A 22,991-nucleotide genomic window follows, 5' to 3' on the forward strand; every position below is an offset into this window, starting at 1 on the left:
CAACTTGATGAATTATCACAAACGGATACACCTGTGCTAATTACTGATTGTACAAGGCTCTGGAAATAGAGCATTATCAGCATCCTAGAAATTGCCTGTTGCCCCTTCAGAGGGGATGCCCAGCACATCTGGACACTGCCTGATTTTGGACTTCTGTACATGGAAGTAGATTTCCTTTTGTGGGTAGTTTCTTGTGCCCAGTGTTAATGTTTGTTAGATTCATCCGTGTTATTCCATATGGCAGTAATTCATTTCTGTTGCTGGATTTTGCACTAATATACTAGAATTTATTTTTCCATTCTACTGTTATTGGTCATTTGGGTTGTCTTCAGTGTGTGTTACGAATCGTGCTTCTGTGAACCTCATTGTCCAAGTTTATGCATTTCTGTTGTGTGTGTGCCTGGGAGTGGAATTGCTCACAGGCCATGCTCATTTCAGTATCTGTAGATCCTGCAAAACAATTTCCAGCGTGGTTGTACCAGTTGACACTCCCACCAGTGGTGTCTGAGAACTCCAGTTGCTTTCTGTCCTGGTATTATGCCCTTAAGACTTTTGCCATTCTGGTTGGTGTGGGGTTTGTGGTATCGGTACTTTAATTAGAGGGAAATGTATGCAATACCTTTAATTTTTGTTATAAAATAGCTTGTGAGGTAGTTGGCTAAAGAAAAGGAGAGTTTTAGATGTTAAAATAAAAAGGAACAGTGAAACCAAACTAGGATAACTCTAATATTGATACTGAGCAGTTATCAGTGTGAAACCAGGGCTTCTGACTCAGGGAAGTGGCCACCATCCCGAGATTAGGGAGTTTCCTGGTTCTGTTCTCCCCAGATGAGGCTTCAGTCCCAGCTGCCATCTGCAGAACGCACTTAACAGCTGGAGACAGGAGAGCAAAGTGTGATGGGGATGATGGGAGAGTCTGAACAGGAGTGCATTTCGTGTCATGATTGGAGATTGCTTCACATTATAGGAACCAAATATGAAGAAACCTAAGCTAAGTAGAGTGTAAGTTAGAGGGCCTTATTCAGCTGATGAAAGAATGCTGTGCATTATATAGGAATTCTCTCCATTAGCCCTCTGTGTAGATAATACATAAATTAAGATAATAAATGATTATTTATAATAATTTGGTTTGCAAAAATTCCAATTGCACGTGTGTATAAAATAAAACCAGTTTCAAGGGTAACTGGCTCTCTGCTCGTCGCCCTCTTGTGGTCAGGAGACGTCACGGCAACGCCTCGTTTTAGCTGGGAAGCCATTGAATGAATTGCTGAGAGTACCAGGAGGGCTTGGCCGCGGGGTGAAAAGCTAGGAAGCTAGGGCCAGGTGGCACTTCTTTGTCTTGTTTTCAGACATTGAAAATGGACAGTTTGACATTCAGCAGACATCTGACTCATGCTCCCTGCATTTCTTTGGCAGCTGAAGGCTATGCCGCCTTTCAGGAAGATAGCTCTGGAGATGAAGCCGAAAGTCCTTCCAAAATGAAGAGGTCCAAGGGGATCCATGTTTTCAAGAAGCCCAGCTTTTCTAAAAAGAAAGAGAAGGATTTTAAAATAAAAGAGAAACCCAAAGAGGAAAAACATAAAGAAGAAAAACACAAAGAGGAAAAACATAAAGAGAAAAAGTCAAAAGACTTGACGGCAGCTGACGTGGTTAAACAGTGGAAGGAAAAGAAGAAAAAGAAGAAGCCAATTCAGGAGCCAGAGGTGCCTCAGATAGATGTCCCGAATCTCAAACCCATCTTTGGGATTCCTCTGGCTGATGCAGTGGAGAGGACCATGATGTACGACGGCGTTCGGCTGCCGGCCGTCTTCCGGGAGTGTGTGGATTATGTGGAGAAGCATGGCATGAAGTGTGAAGGCATCTACAGAGTGTCAGGTATGGGGCTCGCACCACATGTACTGGTTTTTAAAGATTAGCTTCACTTCCACTTTTCAAAGGAAAGGAACAAATACTCACTTGTGAGGAAAATTGTGACACGGGTCCTAAACCTCATTCATTTCCTTGATCCTTCCAGTTGAACAAAGACCCTCACGCTCTGTGTGTGTGTGTGTGTCTGTGTGTGTGGTGCCCCTCACCTGGGTGCCTCCGTGAGGCTGGGCGTTGGAGGGTGGTCAGCGGGGAGGAAGGACATCTGGGTTCAGGACGCTTCTTGGCCACGAGACACAGTTACTGACAGTCGTTTAAGTATTTCCTGAGTTCAGCTGAGGGGTGCACAATGTTCTTGCTAAATGTTTAGGTTCTTGCTAAAATGTTTAGATGTGGATACCTCTGTGTCCAGGCGCGGCTCTTATGTGCATTAGTGAAGTTGAGGTTCCATTTCTCTACGTTCTGTATGTATGAAAACTTACATTTCATACTGGCAGGAAAGTAATTCATATTGGGTGTCTAAAATCAAGGAAAATGCATGCTGTCTAAAGTAGAAGACTCTATTTCTTACAGAGCAAGGTGGCTTTGTGTTGGTGTAGGATGCAAGTCCTGACCTGTGTGGCATCCGTGCTGTTGTCAGCACGTTCCTGTGGTTCAGTGTCTTGGTCCTGGACCTTGAGGCTATAATATTCACTGCTGCTCATGCGTATTTCATGATGAGTTAAATCATACACATTTAGAATAAAGAGACTAGATTTACTTTTTCCATTTAGTTGGTTCATGCACATTTCTAGAAGGTGGATTTGATATTTAAGCTTTGTTAAGAAAGGGCCAGCATGTTTGATAACTGGGGAGACCTTTACATAATCCCACAGATAACATGTTATCATTTAAGAGTGTTTTGGCTAAAATGCTACTATTTTATAGAAAATAAGATAAATGAATTAGGCACTGAATTTGAATTTATAAGTCCTTAGTTACATAAAAAAATACATTTAAATGAATTTGAAACTTGCCTTTTAAGAAAAATTTATGATGGATTTTTAAAGATCTTCACAGTACTAACATAGTTGCTTCTCTCACGTGATTTTGATAGGTGTGAAGAAATTTTGTTTTAGGTGAAAGTTTCTCTGAAGAGTTCCTACAGCTTTGTTCAAAGGATTCTTTTGTCTTTGACCTATTTTTGATGTTTGCATTCTTTTGGAGTCGGAGGTGTGGGACTCCTTCTCTGAATTCACGTGTCAGAGTGTTCAAACTGAGCTGCTCCCCTGGTTGTTGGCTCCTTGGAGGCCAAGCTTCTGCTTTGATCAATTTTTTTTTTTTTTTTTTTTGCGGTGCGCGGGCCTCTCACTGTTGTGGCTTCGCACGTTGTGGAGCACAGGCTCCAGACGCGCAGGCTCAGTGGCCATGGCTCACGGGCCCAGCCGCTCCGCGGCATGTGGAATCCTCCCGGACCGGGGCACGAACCCGTGTCCCCCTCATCGGCAGGCGGATTCTTAACCACTGCGCCACCAGGGAAGCCCCTGTATTTATTTTTGAAGCTCTGGCAGAATGCTGCATTCAGCACTCTGGACTACAGAGTTTATGGCTGTGACTTTTCTTTTTGAATGCTAACAGTATTGTTTTCTGGTGGAGAACTCTTGATTCTCACTTATCCATATATAAGTTCCAGTTTTAAAGCTAATCTATGATTTTGCATATGCTCTTTCTGTACCTGGAAATTTGTGCACTTTTCACTTGTGCAATTTTCTGGGCAGGCACTGTTGGGGGAAAATTACAAATCTATAAAATGTATGTGAGAGAGAGGAGGTTTTGGTCAAGAATTTCAATTAAAATTACCACACACCATGTTTTACTCAGTAAAAAAAGAAAACAAAGGAATTATTTTCTAACTTTTCTGCTTCAAAATAAAGATTACACAAAAATAAGATTCATATTATTATTTTCCTATTTGGAGTTGTTGATTTCATTTTGTCAGTGCTAGATTAAGTTACTGATTTATTGTGATGGCATTAAGTGGTTTTCACATAAGGAATGTCAGAGCCCAGATGTAAGCACTATTGATTGTAAAATGCTGCTCAGACTAGGTGACTCTGGAGTGTTTGTGTTTACCGTTACAATCTGTCAGCCTTAGTTTGTGGCTTGTTTCCAGTAATTGGCCTAAAGTTATTTTAAAATTGAAGTATAGTTGATGTACAAAATTATATAAGTTTCAGGGATACAACATAGTGATTCAATATTTTTAAAGGTTATACACCATTTATAGTTGTAAAATATTGGCTATATTCCCTGTGCTGTACAATATATCCTTGTAGCTTATTTATTTTATACATGGTAGTTTGTACCTCTTAATCCCCTACCCCTCACTTGCCCCTCACCCCTCCCCTTTCCCCTCTGGTAACCACTAGTTTGTCCTCTATATCTGTGAGTCTGTTTCTTTTCTGTTATATTCAAAGTATAGTTTGTTTTACTTGTTTAGATTCCACATATGAAGTATTTTGTCTTTTTCTGACTTACTTCACGTAGCGTAACACCCTCTAGGTCCATCCATGCTATTGCAAATGGCAGGATTTCATTCTTTTTTATAGCTGAATAGTATTCTGTTGTGTATAGTACCACATCTTGGCCTAAAGTTTTAAGTATTGAAAACAACAGAAAGCTACCTTGTGTTCTCATGAGCAATCAGTGTCACTGAATTATGTCACTTAAATGCACATTGGACTAAAAATCTAAAATACTTAGTGTCTGAAAAACATTTGTGTGTGTTTCTGTCCAGTAAGAAAAGCAAAACAATTCGATTTTAGTAACCCAAAATTTCACTTTTCTTTTATTGTAACCCTGTTTCAGGTTAAGAAAACATGTAAAGAACTTAAACTTAGAAATTAGATGGGTATTATGTAATGAATAATTTTCAAAGAGTTTGTTTAGATAGTGAACTCACCTTTTGCATTTATGATACAATTTTTACTTATAAAAGAGTAGTCACCCACAACTTTTTGCAACGTGCTTGTATGTACTGAGTTGTATTTTATGTTGTCAGTCTTGTGACTAGTTAGGAAGAGCAGTTGGCCGCTCATGTAGAACAAGGCATATGCTTAGATTGTAGTTTAATTGTTGCCTGAATTTTTACCTACCTATCTTTAAATAAAAAACAAGTTTTTTTCCCTGAATCGATTGGCATATTTGCTTGATGTTTCTGTGGTTACTATGACTTTTGTTTTGAGTACTGAGTTTGTCCATTATCATTTAGCTTTTGGTTAAATTCATCCTCTAAGTGTAGTCTTTTATCTGCTTTAATGGAGGAATTGTATGAACCGCGTGCGGATTAACACTTCATACGGTCAGGATGGCCCTTCTCTGATCTCCCCCAGGGGTAGGCACACTGGGGAAGAAAGCCGTGTGTTGGATTTTTTTTTTTTTCTTGATACTTTCTTTCTCTTCTGAATTCGAATGTTCTAAGGGATTAAATCCAAGGTGGATGAGCTGAAAGCAGCCTATGACAGAGAGGAGTCTCCAAACTTGGAAGAGTATGAGCCTAACACTGTGGCCAGTTTGCTGAAGCAATACCTGCGGGACCTGCCCGAGAACCTGCTGACCAAGGAGCTGCTGCCCCGCTTTGAAGAGGCTTGTGGGCGGAGCTCGGAGGGCGAGAAGGTGCAGGAGTTCCAGCGCCTGCTGGAGGAGCTGCCCGAGTGTAACCGTCTGCTCATCTCCTGGCTGATCATGCACATGGACCACGTTATCGCCAAGGAGCTGGAAACAAAGATGAACATCCAGAACATTTCTATAGTGCTCAGCCCGACTGTCCAGGTACACGGCCGGCCCTGGGGATGTAGGGAGGGTTTCCTGTTGCTGAGTCACATACCAAGCAGTGAACCAGGGACGGTGGGTAAGGGGTTAGCCTGAATGTTGGCCTTTTTATTTCACAGTGTGGACAGTGTTGGCGTGTAAGGTAATGAGCATGTTGGCCTTTTAGCTGCAGCTGTGAAATTTGAATATTGTCCAGCCTTTGGTGTGGTTTGTAAGCAGTTCCTGATGACAGTGATCTGTCCTTAGTGGAAGAGGAGCCCGAGGTACCTGCAGTTACAGTTCATCTGCAGTGTTTTAAGGATTTCAGTTACTTCCTCAAATAGCATTACTGCTTAGTCATATCACACACACATACAGACTCAGGCTCAAGGGGCCCTAACGTTATTCATTTGGTCAGGGATTTGACCTGAGGACTTCATGAAGAGGTGTATATAGAGTATTTTACAGAATCTTAATCTGAGGAGGCATTTCAGAGAGGTGGGTGGTGTGTTAGTTGGTGTCTCTTTACAACATAAATTCCTGGCCTTCGTTTTCTGCTGCTCACTTGGTGCTTGCGTAGAGCATGTGTTTTCCTTTAATTGGAGTTACTGATATTTCACTCAGGCCAAAAACAAAGGGCAAAACATGAGATGGGGTTATAGTTTTTATTTTAAGCCTTTTTAGCCAATATACCAGGTTATTATTGGTCCCTGTTATAACACACTGTTACATATAAGAGTGTATTTTCTTTCACTGAAGATTCCTTCATTGTTTGTTGATTATTTTTGGAAGCAAAATGTTTCTCAAATTTCATATTAGTCAAGTTTTCAGAATTTGGTAAATATTACATTGTTACTTAATGTAACTGTAGTAGGGATGTTGGTGTCACAGAAGATTCAGGTGTGTTGTCAGAATAAGTTTTAGGTAGGAAATAATTTCTTGTATTAGCTTTTTAGCCAGCGTAACGTCCTGGTCTCTTAGCATTGGAGCATCTATTTAAACACGGGCTCTGGAGTCTGCCCAGAAGCATTCGTCTCTGGAGCAGGGGCTACCACAGTCAGCCCAGCTCTGCAGCTGCAGGCTCCTTTGTTCCTTAGTAGATCCAGTTGCATGTGTTAAAATGTATCACAGTAACTTGAAAATAAAGAACATAAGATTTAAAAAATCAATTAATGTTATGGTGCTAAAACAGAACAGATTGATGATCATTGGCCTCCGCATCCATTTCTTGGCTTTTCCCCGCAGTTCCTCACAGTGCTGAGTCCATGACTTAACTCGTACTGTCTCATTCTCTTCTTTAAATTGGCCACTAATTAGCAAAACATGTCTAGTCACTACTGAGGATGCACTTAGGCAACAGACACAAATGAAATGAAATGATAATTTTAATATTTTTCTTGCAAATCTTTTTTTTGTTTTTAGATTAGCAATCGTGTCCTATATGTGTTTTTCACACACGTGCAAGAGCTCTTTGGAAATGTGACGCTGAAGCAAGTGACGAAACCTCTGCGATGGTCTAACATGGCCACGATGCCCACACTGCCCGAGACCCAGGAGAGCATCAAGGAGGAGATCAGAAGACAGGTGTGTGCAGCCCCCCTCCCAGCCTCCAGAGCCAGCCCTCGCTCTGACCCCATGGGAGACTGCAGTGCTGAGAACGATGGCCTCCTGTTCTATGAACACTTCCTGTGTGTCTGGAGCTGTGTCAGGCACACTCTTCATGGCACACTGAAGCCAGAACTTCCCATCTGGCACTATTTCATGCCAGTTAAGGCAGAACATCATAGTGGACAGAGCACATGTTTGGAAATCAAAAGACCTGGCTTTAAATTCTTGCTCTGCTCCTAATTAGGCATGTTGCTTAACCTCCTTAAGCCTTGGGGATTGCATTTAAAAATGAGTCCTCTCCTAGGTTTGATGTGAAGATTACATTAAATGAAATAATGCGTTAAAGGTGTTCACCATGGTGCCAGGTATGTTGTAAGCAGTCCAAAAATGTTAGCTTATCTGGACAAGGCTGCTTTATTGGCCTTATTTTACAGAGGAGAATAATGAAATTTGGAGAAGTTAAATAACTTATGCTATGTCACCTGGTTACTAAGCTGAAGAGCCAGGATTTGACCTCAAATCCTTTGTTTTCCCACTGTGCTACTGAAACAGTGCCATTTGGTTGTGTGTGTTTGGCAAGCTCAGTAAGAAATTCAAGGCTAAGGCGTTTACTTATATTTGATAATTATTACATCTTTTGTTTGCATACAAGTTATCAAATCCCTGCTTGCCTTTCTTCCCTTTTGTCTGCTCTGAGCTCCCATTTCTTAGTAGTTGATGTGTTGGGGGAAGGGATGTGAATTGACTACTGGGAACCATTGTAAATTGATGGATTAGAACCCAATGCTCAGGCAGAAAAAATAAAGATGATTTTTCAGTCATAGCCTTGAAAAAACAATTCACGCATTATGTCATTTTTTTAAATGATAATTGAAAAGTAGATTCTGCATTTTTAGAAATTGCATGTGGTTTTAAGATGACAAAACATGGAATCCTATACAGTGTGTGGTGTGTTACTTTCTAGGAGTTTCTTTTGAACTGTTTACATCGAGATCTGCAGGGTGGGATAAAGGATTTATCTAAAGAGGAAAGATTATGGGAAGTACAAAGAATTTTGACAGCCCTCAAAAGAAAACTGAGAGAAGCTAAAAGACAAGTGAGTAAATTTATTATTTTGGCACATCATGTTTATAATGAAATGTAAAAAGAGTGCACTGGAATCTTTTATATACCATTTTAAGTTATTTTTTTAAAGTACGACCCAATTTATATTGGGTTGGCTGAAAAGTTTGTTCGGGTTTTTGTTTAAAAAAAAAAAAGCTGAACGACCTTTTTGGCCAACCCAGTGTAAATACCTTTTGAGGGGAAGTTCCCTGATGGGAGATTTGTTCACATGTTCCTAGTTCTGGATTATTGATCCTTCAGCTTGGTATGAGGGAAATGCTTCATTTAATTTAGAAAGTTGAGTTTTTTAATTAAACAGGCTATTTGGCTAAAAGATGTTTTGTCATTTCCTGCTTGGTCGTACCTGTAAGCAGGTTTCCAGGCGTGAGAAGCAGTCAGATGGTGATATGTTTCAAAGACTGCAGGGGAGTTTGAGGGCTTTGAGTCAGAAACACACGGAGGTACCGAAGATCAAGAGGGGCTTTCTTTACCTGGTAACAGGCAGGGTGGTGTGTGCCCCATGATGAGCTTGGGGTTTGTGAGCCAGACTGTTGGTCTCCCTCTAGTCTAGTGTGTGTTGCTTGGCGCTGGGACTCTGAGTTTCCGGCCACGCCAAGGCTGAGGTCCCAAATCTCTGGACCCCCTTACAACCCACGTGCAGATTCAATGCCAGGGTCCAAAGAGCACTTGCAAGGAACATGAGTTAGCATTTGTCCGAGTGGGACAGCATGGTCCACGGTGGGTCGCACTTGTGGTTTTGCTGAAAGACAAGACAACTGTGTTGCTTCGAGGGCAGCAGTTTGCACTTACGTGGGGATAGCTTTGTCAGGAAGGAAGCTGTGACGGAGTTTCTACACCTGCACTCTAGCACTAGCAGACACCCTCTGTGTATTTTTCTTCCTTTTTCCCCACTTGCCAGATTATCTATCTTTTGCTTCCAGTGCCTGTTTTAAATTAATTATTCCCTTCATGATTCGGCCTGGAATCAGGTTTTAGTGACAGACCAACCAGTCCTCCTGTGGTCACTGTCCACCATGTGGCATTGCCCGTCAGCCTTTAATGAAAGGTCTCTGACTCAGGACAGGGTCACGTGGACTCGGCTTCCTTTCTCTTGTTTCTGCATCTCTCTTGGATAAAGGAATTGTGACATAGCAAACCAGAGCCAATATAGAAAGGGATGGATTACCTCTACTTTGCCATTTTCTTGATGCTGTCTTTTCATGTCTGCTTATTAATTCACAAAGTGCTCCAAAGGTTCCATCAAGTTGATTTCAACTTTGAGGAATAAATGACTTTTAAAGATAGAAGTAATAATATAACTCATTATATTAACAGACTAAAAATAAGAAAGCAGGGCTTCCCTGGTGGCGCAGTGGTTGGGAGTCCGCCTGCCGATGCAGGGGACACGGGTTCATGCCCCGGTCCGGGAGGATCCCACGTGCCGTGGAGTGGCTGTGCCCGTGGGCCATGGCCGCTGGGCCTGCGCGTCCGGAGCCTGTTGCTCCGCGACGGGAGAGGCCGCAGTGGTGAGAGGCCCGCGTACCACAAAAAAAAAAAAAAAAAAAAAAAGCAAGCACAAGATCATGTCAGTAGATGCAGAGAAAGCATTTGGCAGAATTTGACACTTAACTCATGACAGAAACTCGCAGTCACTGCCTTTCAGCCCGATAAAGGGCACTTAACAGAAAAAATCTCTGATTTACATTGTGCTTAATGGTGAAAGTCTGAATGCTTTCCTCTAAGATTGGGTATACAAGCAAGGATTTCTGCTTTTACCACTTCTATTCAACATTGTACTGGAGGTCGTTCTAGCCAGTGCACTAAAACAAGAAAAAAAGGCATAAGGACTGGAGAGAAATCAGTCTTTATACGTAGATGATGTGATTGTCCCTATATAAAATCCTAAGGAGTCTGTACAAAATCGAATGACTTTAGCGACATTGTAGCATACAGGATCAGATGTACAAGTCTGTTGTATTTCTGTATATTCGCAATGAACTATTGGATAGTGAACCTAAAAAGAAAAGACATAAATTAAAAATATATTTATATCTCAATATTGTTAAGATGTTAGGTTTTTACAGATTGATCTGTGGATTCAATTCCAATCAAAATCTAAACAGGTGATTTTGGTAGAAATTAACAAGCTCTTCTAAAATCTGTGTGGAAATACAAATGACCTAGAATAGCCTAAACAGTTTTGAAAAAGGAAAACATGGGAGAGCTCACACTACCTGATACTAAGACTTACTGTAAAGCTATAGTAATCAAGACAGTCTATATTGGATAAGGATAGATATATAGAAAAGAAAGTCCAGAAATAGACCAATACATGTGTGGGCAGTTAATTTTCAACAAAGATGCTAAGACAATTGACTAGGGAAGGTTTTTCTTTTCAACAAATGGTGCTGGAACAATTGGATATTTACATGCAAAAAAAAAAAAAAAGAAGAACCTGACTTCCCTCTTTCCACACAACATATACAAAAATTAGCTCCAAATGAATCATACACTAAGACCTAAAAAAACTTCCAGAAGTAAACAGAGGAGAAGAATCTTATTGACTTTGGCTTAGGCAGTGATTTTTTTTTTTTAATTTTATTGCAGTATGGTTGATTTACAGTGTTGTGTTAATTTCTGCTGTACAGCAAAGTACCTCAGTTATAAGTATATATATTCTTTTTCATACTTTTCCATATGCTTTTTCACAGGATATTGAATATAGTTCCCTGTGCTATACAGTAGGACCCTGTTGTTTATCCATCCTATATATATATACTAGTTTGCATCGGCTAATCCCAAACTCCTAATCCATCATCCCTCTCCTACCCCTCTCCCCCTTGGCAACCACAAGTCTGTTCTTTATGTCTGTAAGTCTGTTTCAGTTTCGTAGATAAGTTTATTTGAGTCATGTTTTAGATTCCACATATAAGTGATATATATGGTATTTGTCTTTCTCTTTCTAGCTTACTTCACTTAGTATGATAATCTCTAGGTCTATCCATGTAGCTGCAAATGGCTATTTTTATGGCTGAGTAATATTCCTTTATATATATACCACATCATCTTTATCCATCTGTTGATGGACGTTTAGGTAGTTTCCATGTCTTGGCTATTGTGAATAGTGCTGCTGTGAACATAGGGGTGCATATATCTTTTAGAATTATAGTTTTGTCTGGATATATGCCCAGGAGTGGGATTGCTGGATCATATGGCAACTCTATTTTTCAATGTTTTGAGGAACCTGCACCAATTTACATTCCCACCAACAGTGTAGAGGGGTTCCCTTCTCTCCACACCTTCTCCAACATTTATTATTTGTAGGCTTTTTAATGATGGCCATTCTGACCAGTGTGAGGTGGTACCTCACTGTAGTTTTAATTTGCATTTCTCTAATAATTAGTGATGATGATTTCATCTTTTCATGTGCCGGTTGGCCATCTGTATTTCTTCCTTGGAGAAATGCCTATTTATGTCTTCTGCCCATTATTTTTTCTTTTGCGGTATGTGGGCCTCTCACTGTTGTGGCCTCTCCCGTTGCAGAGGACAGGCTCCGGACACGCAGGCTCAGCGGCCATGGCTCACGGGCCCAGCCGCGCCGCGGCATGTGGGATCTTCCCGGACCGGGGCACGAACTCGTGTCCCCTGCATCGGCAGGTGAACTCTCAACCACTGCGCCACCAGTGAAGCCCTTCTGCCCAGTTTTGATTGGGTTTTTGTTTTTTTGTTACTGAGTTGTATGAGCTGTTTGAGTGATTTCTTAAATAGGACACAAGGTCCTTGAACTATGAAATAAAAATTTGGTAAATTACATTTCATCAAAACATGCTCTTCAAAAGATATTAAGAAGATGAATATGCAAGCCAGAGACTGACAGAATAGTTGCAAAAAACACACTTGATAAAGGACTTGAACTAGTATGTATAAAAAACTCTCAAGACAAGCCAATTTTTTTAAACTTTATTTTTTTAGAACAGTTTTAGGTTCATAGCAGAATTGAGGGAAAGGTACAGGGAATTCCCATATACCCCTTCCCCCCTCATGCTTAGCCTCCCTCATTATCAGCATCTCCTGCCAGAGTGGTACATTTGTTACAATAACAAGTCAATTCTAAAAAGGCAAAAATTTGAACAGGCACTTTACTGAAGATTGTATATGGATGGTAAATAATCACATGTGAAGATGCTGAACATCATTAGTCATTAAGGAAATACAACTTAAAATCACGAGATACTACTACACACCAACCAGAATGACTAAAATTAAAAATACCAAGTGTTGACAAGAATGTGGAGCAGCTGGAACTCTCCTGTATTGCTCTTGGTTCAATCATTTTGGAAAACAGTTGGCATTTTCTTTTAAAGTTAAGCATGAGGTTACCATCTGACCCAGCAATCCCACTCCTAGGTGTTTATCTAACAGAAGAAGGCATATACCCACACAAAGCAAATACACAGTGTTCATAACAGGTCTTGCTAAAATTGCTCAAAACTAGAAAGGACCAAAATGTCCATCAGCTGGTGAATGGATGAACAAATTGGGGTACATTCACATCATGGAATATTACTCAGTAAACTACTGATACAAACGACAAAATAGACGAATCAAAATTAGCAATGTGACAGATAAAAAAGACTACTTACTGATTAATTCAGTTTATATGAAACATAAGAAAAGACAAAACCAGAGCAGTGGAAAGCAGGTTAGTGGTTGCCAGGGGCAGCAGATGGTGGAAGAGCCCAAGGGCACTTCGTGGTGATGGAGATGTTCAGTGTCTTGATTGTGACGGTGGTTACTTGACTGTATACAGTCGTCAAAACCAGTTGAACTGTGTGCTTAAAATCAACCCCTTCCAAAGAAAAAAAAGTATTACAGAAGGTAATTTATGTGGGAGCGTTCCGGAAATGGTGAGCACGTTAAAATTGAACATTTTTCTTCCAGTGCAGCCACAGACTGAGATCCACACATTATTTTCAAAGCCCAGTTAGCAGATGCCCATACGTCCAGATGGTTCAGCTGACTGTGTCACTCTTATTTTTTCAGTTCTAGGAGGTGAGAAGGAAACTTCTGGACTGGTGATGGTGTGAATTTGTTGAATGTGTTAACAGTAGGCTGACCAGTGCTTTTCATTTCTCTCACTTGACAGGAGTGTGAAACCAAGATTGCACAAGAGATAGCCAGTCTTTCAAAAGAGGATGTTTCCAAAGAAGAAATGAACGAAAATGAGGAAGTCATAAATATTCTTCTTGCCCAGGTAAGCTAAACTTTTTCTTTATTTTGTAAGATTCTTTTTTTAAAAATAAAAATTATGTATATTTAAGGTGTACAACATGACCTCTACATAGTGAAATGATTACTGCAATCCAGCTAATTAACATTATCCTCTCACACAGTTACCTTTCTTTTGTGATGAGAGCACCTGAAGTCTACTCTCGTAGTATATTTCCAGTATTCAGTACAGTATCATTAACTATCATCATCATTATTAGATCTCTAGACTTAGTCATTCAACATTAAGTGCAACTTGGTATTTTTTGACCAATACCTCCCTATTTTCCCCACCCTCCAGCCCCTGGTAAGCACTGTTTGGCTCTCTGCTTCTATGAACTCGACTTTTTCTTAGATTCCACAAATGAGTGAGATCGTACAGTATTTGTCTTTTTCTGTCTGGCTTATTTCACTTAGCCTCATGTCCTCCAGGTTGATCTATGCTGTATTAAATGGCAGGATTGCCTTCTTATGTCTGATTAATATTCATGGTGTGTGTATATGTATGTGTTTACGTGTTTTATTTTTTAAATATTTGTTTTTTTGGCTGTGTCGGGTCTTAGTTGTGGCACGTGGGAATTTTCATTGCGGCGCTTGGGCTCTTCGCTTCGTTGCAGTGCGTGCGCGGGCTTCTCTCTAGTTATGGCGCGTGGGCTTAGTTGCCCTGTAGCATGTGGGATCTTAATTCCCCAACCAGGGATCGAACTGGCATCCCCAACATTGCGAGATGGATTCTTAACCACTGGACCACCAGGGAAGTCCCTATATGTTTTTTGTATATGTTTATATATATATATATGTGTGTGTGTGTGTGTATACATGTGTATTATAAATATATATATATATATGTCACATCTTTATTCATTGATCCATTGACCATTTGGTAGTTTTCATATTTTGACTATTGTGAATAATGCAGTGAACATGGGGGTGCAGATATTTCTTCAATATCCTGTTTTCATTTACTTTGGGTATATATCCAGAAGTGGGATTGCTAGATCATGTGATAGTTCTATTTTGTATTTTTGGAGGAACCTCCATACTGTTTTCCATAGTGGCTGCATCAATTTACCTTCCCACTAAAACAGCACAAAGGTTTCCTTGCTCCACATCCTCGCCAGCACTTATCTTTTGTTTTTTGATAAAAGCCATTCTGACAGGTGGAAGGTGTTATCTCATTGTGGTTTTGATTTGCTTTTCCCTGATGATCAGTGACACTGGGCATCTTTTCATATATCTGGCCATTTGTATGTCTTCTTTTGAGAAATGTTTATTTAGGTCCTTTGCCCATTTTTTAATTGGGTTGTTTGTTTTCTTACTAATTGCATTGTTTGAGTTCTTTATATGTATGATAACTCCTTATCAGATGTAGGGTTTGCAAATATTTTCTCATTCCATAGGTTGTCTCTTCACTCCTTTGTTGCCTTTGCTATGTGGAAGCTTTTTAGTTTGATGCAGTCCCATTTGTCTATTGTATATTTGTGCTTTTGGGGTCATATCTAAAAAATTATTGCTCAGACTCAATGCCAAGAAACTTTCTCCCTATGTTTTCTTCTAATAGTTTTATGGTTTCAGGTCTTATATTTAAGTCTTTACTCCATTTTGAGGTGATTACTGTGTGTGGAGTGAGATAAGGTAAGGATTCATTTTCACTCTTTTGCATGCGGAAAGCCAGCTTCTCAACACCGTTTATTAAAGAGCCTGTCCTTTCTCCATTGTGTAGTAGCATCCTTGTCAAAGATCAATTGACCACAAATGTGTGGATTGATTTCTGGACTCGGTTCTGCTCCATTGGTGTATATGTCTGTTTTTTTATGCCAGTACCACACTGTTTTGATTGTAGGATGATGCCTCCAACTTTGTTCATCTCGTTTAATTGCTTTGGCTAAAAAAAAGGGAGAGAGAGAGAGATTGCTTTGGCTATTTATTACAGTCTTTTGTGGTTCTGTATGAATTATAGGATTGTTTTTTCTATTTCTGTGAGAAACTCCATTGGAATTTTGATAGAGATTCCAGTGAATCTGTAGATCACTTTGGTAGTATGGAAATTTTAACATTATTTCCTCCAATCCATGAACATGGGATATCTAAATTTATTGCCTTTTTTTTATGCTATTGTAAATGGAATTGTTTTCTTAATTTCTTTTTCAGATGGTGGTTAGCATATAGAAATGCAACTGATATTTGTATGTTGATTTTGTATTCTGCAACTTAATTAAATTTATTAGTTCTGACACTTATTTGGTGGAATCTTTATGGTTTTCTGTGTATAAGATCATGTCATCTGCAAACAGTCAATTTTAATTCTTTACAGTTTGGATACTTTTTATGTCTTGTATAATTACTCTGGCTAAGACTTCAGTACTATATTGAACAGAATGGGCATCTTGTCTTTTTTCTGATCTTAGAAGAAATGCTTTCAGCCTTTCACTGGGGTATAATGTTATCTGTGGGCCTGCCATGTGAGCATATCATGTCACTGTGTATGTTCCTTCTATACTCACTTTGTTGAGAGTTTTTATTATGAAAGGATGTTGAATCTTGTCAAATGCTTTTTTGAATCTTTTGACAATACTATGTTTATCCCTCATTTTGTTAATGTGGTATATCACATTATTGGTTTGTGTTATGTTGAACCATCCTTGTATCCCAGAGATAAATCCCACCTGATCGTGGTGTATGATCTTGTTAATGTATTGTTGCATTTGGTTTGTTAGCATGTTTTTTGAGGACTTTTGCATGTGTATGCATCAGGGATAGTGGCCTCTTTCTTTTCTTGTGGTGTCTGTAATTTGGCTCTGGCACGAGGGTGATGCTGGCCTCGTAAAATGTGTTTGGGAATGTTCCTGCCTCTTCAATTGTCCAGAAGAGCTTGAGAAGGACTGGTGTTAATTCTTCTTTAAATGTTTGGTAGAATTCACCCATGAAGCTATCTGGTTCTGCTCTTTTCTTGGTTGGGAGGTTTTTGACTACTGGTCTTGGTTGGGAGGTTTTTGACTACTGGGTCAATCTTTTTACTCATTATTGGTCTGTTCAGATTTTCTATTCCTTCATGATTCAGTCTTGGTGGGTTTTAATGCCTCTAAGAACTTACCCAGGAAGAAATGGCAAATAGAGGGAATCAAAACAACAACAACAACAAAAAACTTACCCATTTTTTCTAGGTTATCTAGTTTGTTGGCATCATAGTAGTATCTTATAATTCTTTGTATTTCTGCGGTATCAGTTGTAATGTTTTCCCTTTCATTTATAATTTTAAGTCCCCTCTAAATCTAGGTAAAGGTTTGTCAATTTTGTTTATCTTTTAAAAAACCAATTCTTCATTGACCTTTGGTATTGCTTTTCTCGTCTCCATTTCATTTACTTTTGCTCTGATTTTAGTATTTTCTTCTTTTTGCTAATTTTAGGTTTGTTCTTTCTCTAGTTCCTTGAGGTATACACTGAAATCTTTCTTCTTAGTGTAGGCATTTGGCACTATAAACTTCACTCTTCAAACTGCTTTTTCGGCATCCCTTAAGTTTTGGTATGTTGTGCTTCCATTTGCATTTGTCTCAAGATAATATTTGATTTCTTCACTGACCCATTGGTTGTTCAGGAGTGTGTTGCCAGACTGCTGATGGTCATTTTATATTATAATTTGAGAAGCTCAACTACAGAGGTATGAATCTTTTAACCAAACTTATGAGAAGATTTAGAGGTTTTAGAGAGGCTTACTTGTATTTGGCCCTACCTTTATGTGGTGTTTGCATAAATGTTCAGCTGGAGGAAGAAACTACCTTTTGTACTGAGTGATTGCTTCTTACTGGAGACCGTTCTAGCTGTTTTATTTCATCTCATTTCACTCACACACAGGTCTTGAGTTATAGGTATTTCCTCTAATTTACAAATTAGTGTAGTTGTTCCATATTAATGAGATTGGACTTCAGTATTTTAAAATTTGTTCTTCCTGATGTCACAAAGTTTGAGATCCTTGAAATGTAACAGATTTTAGCTGATAGTCATTGCTAATAACACCTTTTAGATATTTTATTCTTTGCAGGTGAAAGTCAGTTGTTGGAGATGAATTGTTCGATTATTCATTAATCAATTTGGCAAACAGCTCTTGAGTTTCTACTGTATTTCCAGGCAGAGAGCTAAAGATGAGCTCTTTTCTTTCTGAATTTCTCACTCAATCTTACTGTGTTCTGGAAATTCCCAGAGTTTAACCAGAAAGGAATGAAGTTTTAGGCTCTGACAGCATAGTCAGTGCTCCCAGAAACTCACGTATGTGGGATACCTAAAGCCCCACAAGTTTCAATCCTTTTTTGTCACTTCTGAAAATACATTGTTTTGCCTACCAGGGACGTATAACTCTTCTCCCCTGAAGAGAGAATCAAGTCCCAAATATGTCTTTATTTCAGAGTTTTCAATCTGGTATTTCTTGGAACAATAGCTTTCCTAAGTGCACTGAGGTTAAAGGATGAGCCTCTCTGCGTTTGGAAACACCTGGGGAATATGGATATCACATCTCCGAGAGAGATTCTTTATGCACATGGGAGGCTTTGGGTAGTTGACTTTAGAATTTGACCCTAGCGTCTTTCACATTTGATCACAGGTTCTTATCCTCTCGCTACCTGTTTGGGAAAAAATGCTGTAGACCTTTGCTGCCTCCAGCTAATTTCTGTAGCTTTCCATCTCTGTTACCTCCTAAGTTTTGTCTGCTTTGGTTCTTTCAGTAGGTTGAAAGGGCTAGCTAGATCTTGGGCAGATAGGGATTTATATCCCCTCAGGTGAGCTAATCAGTTTTAGAAAAGCGTATTCTGTTAAAGGAGAATATTTACTGTTTAAATATTATCTCTGGGGACGTGGGTTGAGGAGGATGGTGGCTTGTGGTGAGGAAAAATTTCTTCTGTGAACATCTTTCCATCACTAGATCTACTTTCAGGTGATGTTGATACCAGCTTCTCATCTCCTGGGTCCTTCTTTCCTAGTGACACTGTCAAAGCCCACTGTGGCCCTAAAATAGATTCTCTCAGTGGGAAGGCATTCAGAAAGGACTGGGAAGCAAAAACACACGGAGTCACTTGAACTTTGCTTTGTGCCCAGTGTGCTGGCGGCATGCAGAGCCTTTGCAAAAGGAGGATTCCTAAGTGGCATTTTATGTCTTGAGAAAAATCTAGTCATTCCTCCCAAACAACTTAGTCTACCTTTTCTCAAAGAAGCCTTTTCTTGACATTAGGGAAATGGGGTATTTTTTGGGTGTGCAGTACAACAAGCTTTCCCATAACTTGTGTGTTAGTGTATGGGGTGAAACAATTCAGGGTGACAGGAGACCCCAAAAGAGTGACATTTCCTAGACTCAGACTCTTCAAGGTGTTCACCAGTGGTCATTATTTAGGAGAATGAGATCCTGACTGAACAGGAGGAGCTCCTGGCCATGGAGCAGTTCCTGCGCCGACAGATCGCCTCGGAGAAAGAAGAGATGGAACGCCTCCGAGCGGAGATCGCCGAGATCCAGAGGTGAGGGAGAGCCGCGGGCTGGTTTCCAGGGATGCCGACTGCGGCGCGAGCACAGGTGGCCAGCGCTCAGCCTTCCGTGTGGAGGCGTCAGAGTGACCCTTCAGTTTCTTCTTTATTAAGTCTTAAGGACGGTGCAGTATCGAGTGCAGCCATGGAAAGCTGGTCAGTCTAGAGGCAGACGACGGGCCTGTCTCTGCTGGCCGGTAACGCGCTTCCCGCCCTGTCCCCGCCCCCGCGCAGCCGCCAGCAGCACGGCCGCAGCGAGACCGAGGAGTACTCATCAGAGAGCGAGAGCGAGAGCGAGGATGAGGACGAGCTGCAGCTCATCCTGCAGGACCTGCAGCGGCAGAACGAGGAGCTGGAGGTGGGCGCGGGGGACCCGAGGCTGCACTGAGGTCGTGGAAAGCGCGGGGCTCCCGACAGACGTGTTCTGCTTGCCGTCGGTGACTGACGGGCAGGCCTAGGAGGGGGACTTTGGGGGGTGTCCCACCGGGAGTGTGCAGGGCATACACGGTGTGGGGAGCCGGCAGCACGCTGACCAGTCTCCCTTCTCGCCCTCCCCTCCTCACAGAGGAGACCGAGGGCTGTGGGCAGCTTCCCCTCCCTCAGGCAGGTGCCAGGACAGACCAGCAATTCCACACTGGATCCCAGCTCGGGAGTCCTCTCCCCAGAGCCGCGGACCGAGGCCAGGGGGCCATGGGAGACGGGCCAGCTGGCAGCACCTCGTCCTGCTCAGCATTTTACAGAGCATACGAACATGCTGAGTAGGAAAACGGTCCTCAGAACTTCAGCGCTCAGGCTGTAGGTCAGGCTGCTGCAACGAAGGGAACAGCCCCCTGGTCTGAACAAGGGCCCCCGCCCCATCTGGCCGCCCACCAGGTCGGCACAGGGCCGCTCGGAGTGGGCAGGAAAGGAAGGGACGGGCCCCGGGAAGGGCGCCGAGCGAGCAGGGCTGAGCAGCCGCCCCTGCCGGAGGAGGGAGGTCTGCGGGGCAGGGCGTCACCTGGACTCTGCGGACTGAGGGCGGGTAGCTCCGGTGTGGCGCCAGGTTTCTGTGGTCAGCGGGAGTTGTTGTCTGCAGCCTTCTTGCTGATGTGAGCACTGTTGTTCCCGTCCCTCAAGATCAAGAACAACCACCTGAACCAGGCGATTCACGAGGAGCGTGAGGCCATCATCGAGCTGCGGGTGCAGCTCCGCCTGCTCCAGCTGCAGCGCGCCCGGCCTGAGCCCCAGGCCGAGCCCGAGCCCGTCGCCAGGGAGCCGCCCCCGAGCGGCAAGGAGCAGCCTCGGCCTTCGCCCGGCAGGGACAGGAAGGAAACGCCCATCTGAGCGCCACCCGCCCGTCCGGAGCAGTGGCCTGGAGCCCCGTCAGCGCTGCCTCCACCGTCCCCACTGTAAAGATGCCTCCTCCACGCGGGCGGCTCGCCGCAGGTGACACGAGGACAGAGCGGCAGGCGGTGCGGGCTTGTCGGGCACAGATGAGTTTCCAGCTAGTGTTAGCTTCTTTGAAGATTAATTTCCTTTGTTAAAATAACTTTTAACCCTTGAGTGGCTTCTTTTTAAACCAAAAAATCGTCTTTCTTTCCTTTTTATTACGGCAGAATCAGGATTTTTCTCTCGTTCAAGGGGGAACCAAACAAGGCAGCCTCACTCCTGCCCGTGCCGTGTCCCCTTCCAGGGTCTCCGCTGCCCGCCATTCTCGCCTGTGCCTTCACGCCTCCGTGGTGCAGATTCTGTCCTGGGAGCCGCCTCACATTTCCCGACTGGCCCGAGTGGCTCTCACGGGGGTGACCTTCCCTGCCCCACACCCCGGGCCCAAGTCACCACAGCAGCCTGTGCAGCCGCAGACACAGCTGCTCCGGAGCCTGCCTGCCGGCCAGGGTCACCACGGCCACCCGGCTCCTGCTGCCTGGGCTCAGCAGACGCTTGTCGCTGGGTCGTGGGAGCGGCTGCCCGGACCCGGGGCATCCACACAGAGGATTTGTTTCTCCAACCTGCCCCTAGAACAGAACGTCGTGGGTTGCTTGCTTGGGCTAGAATGTAAGCATCTCTTTGCCTGAATAAGCCATATGGATGGGTAGCTATGCTCTTACACAAGATTTCAGATGTCAGTGTCCACAGGGGCCGGGTGAACCGCTGCTGGGTGCCCAGTTGACCAGGCTGAGCGATAGCAAATGGCTTTCCTCTGGAGTCAGCCGTAGTCCTGACCCCACCACGTCTCTGGCAACCCGAGGTGTCTGGGAGGCCGGCTCGTAGGCACTCGGTCCAGTCCCGCTGTGTCCGAATAAGTGGCTCCACGAGGTTGTCAGCTCTCACGGCTGTGAAGACAAACCCCACACACTCAAGGTGATGGAAACACCCCCCGCCCCTGAGGGCTCTGTCCTCTCCTCCTGGTTAGTATTTATTTTCAGCACCTGTTTAATGCTGTTTTTTATTCTCTACCTATTGCACTGTTGTGACTTGTTGGCCATTATTTGATTTTTGTACGAAAAAAGCTTTGTTATAGAAATCAGCATACTATTTTTTTAAATCTGGAGAGAAGATATTACGGTGACTGAAAATACGGTCAGGTGTCAAATATCAGTGTATAAAAGCCTTGCCGTCCTGTCGGTCATGTTACATTCATGTTATATTTGCTGGCAATATTGAAGGGATTCTTTTGTGTTTAAACTCTAATTTCTATCACAGTGTCATGAATTTTTAAAATTAGTATTTCATCACAGTTGTCTCAGTGTTGGTTAACTAATTTTTGCCAGGACCATTATTGATCAAGCAAATAAATTCAACAGCCATTTGAGGAAAAAAAAATTCCGTTTTTCGTAGCTGTTCTTTCTTTGAAATAACTGAGTGCCCTGTAGCTGGCAAGGAGTTGGTTTGATATTCATTCAAGGTCCAGGAGCGCAGAGAACCTTGTGTGTCAACTCACATTGCATCCCTCACCTCAGCAGAGTCAACGCCCACTTGCTGGTCAGCAGGCTTTGCCGCCATCAGGACTCCTCCTCCTCCTCCACACTGGCTCGTGCTGAGCTGGCCTGGATCTGCAGCTGCTTCTGTGAGCAATGCCCTGGTTCCGGTGGGAGGTGAGCTCTGTCCTTCCAGCCGACGCGCAGGTCAGCTGGCCTGATTTGGCAGAAAGGTTGGTCATGGCCAGCGCACTTTCCTGTAGGGGACGGCAGGGGTCAGGCAGGTCACTGTCCTGGTGCTGATCACGCGACTCCCGGTCGACAGTTTTAGGTTCCAGTTCTGGGGAAGTGAAAACTATAATTTAGTCTCAGTTTGGTGATGTGGGGGCTTCGTTTAGGGCAGGGGTCCCCAACCCCGGGCCACAGACCTAGGAACTGGGATGCACAGCAGGAGATGAGCGGTGGACAAGCGAAGCTTCATCTGTATTTACAGCCGCTCCCTATCACTCGCATTACCACCTGAGCTCCTCCTCCTGTCAGATCAGCGGTGGCATTAGATTCTCATAGGAGCATGAACCCTACCATGAACTGCACGTGTGAGGGATCTAGGGTGCGACTCCTTATGAGAATCTAATGCCTGATGACCTGAGGTGGAGCTGAGGCGGTGATGCTAGGTCTGGGGAGCGGCTGCAAATATAGATTATCACTAGCAGAGAGGTTTGACTGCACAGAGAGCATAATCAATTGCTTGCAGACTCATATCGAAACCCTATCAGTGAGTGGCAAGTGAAAACAAGCTCAGGGCTCCCACTGATTCTGCATTATGGTGAGTTGTATAATTAATTATTTCATTATATTTTACAATGTAATAATAGAAATGTAATGCTTTTGAATCATCCCCAAACTGCTGCCCCACCCCCCACCCCCCCATGGAAGAATTGTCTTCCATGAAAC

The 22,991-nt window shown here is 42.6% G+C and overlaps 1 protein-coding gene across 4 annotated transcripts in view; it reads left to right on the plus strand.

The window, feature by feature from the left end:
- The window catches only part of RALBP1 (ralA binding protein 1), a 45,662-nt gene extending 23,720 nt beyond the window's left edge, over positions 1-21,942 (plus strand). For all 4 annotated transcript variants that reach the window (XM_032603458.1, XM_032603457.1, XM_032603456.1 and 1 more), the window contains 8 exons: positions 1,417-1,875; positions 5,327-5,676; positions 7,078-7,239; positions 8,228-8,359; positions 13,514-13,621; positions 19,013-19,134; positions 19,375-19,498; positions 20,257-21,942. In XM_032603458.1, the coding sequence (XP_032459349.1) occupies positions 1,417-1,875; positions 5,327-5,676; positions 7,078-7,239; positions 8,228-8,359; positions 13,514-13,621; positions 19,013-19,134; positions 19,375-19,498; positions 20,257-20,463 (1,664 nt within the window). In that variant the 3' untranslated portion in view covers positions 20,464-21,942. The remainder of the gene's footprint in view (positions 1-1,416; positions 1,876-5,326; positions 5,677-7,077; positions 7,240-8,227; positions 8,360-13,513; positions 13,622-19,012; positions 19,135-19,374; positions 19,499-20,256) is intronic.
- Positions 21,943-22,991: the final 1,049 nt, after the last annotated feature.

The sequence above is a fragment of the Phocoena sinus genome, chromosome 14, assembly GCF_008692025.1.
Source record: "Phocoena sinus isolate mPhoSin1 chromosome 14, mPhoSin1.pri, whole genome shotgun sequence".
NCBI lineage: Eukaryota > Metazoa > Chordata > Mammalia > Artiodactyla > Phocoenidae > Phocoena > Phocoena sinus.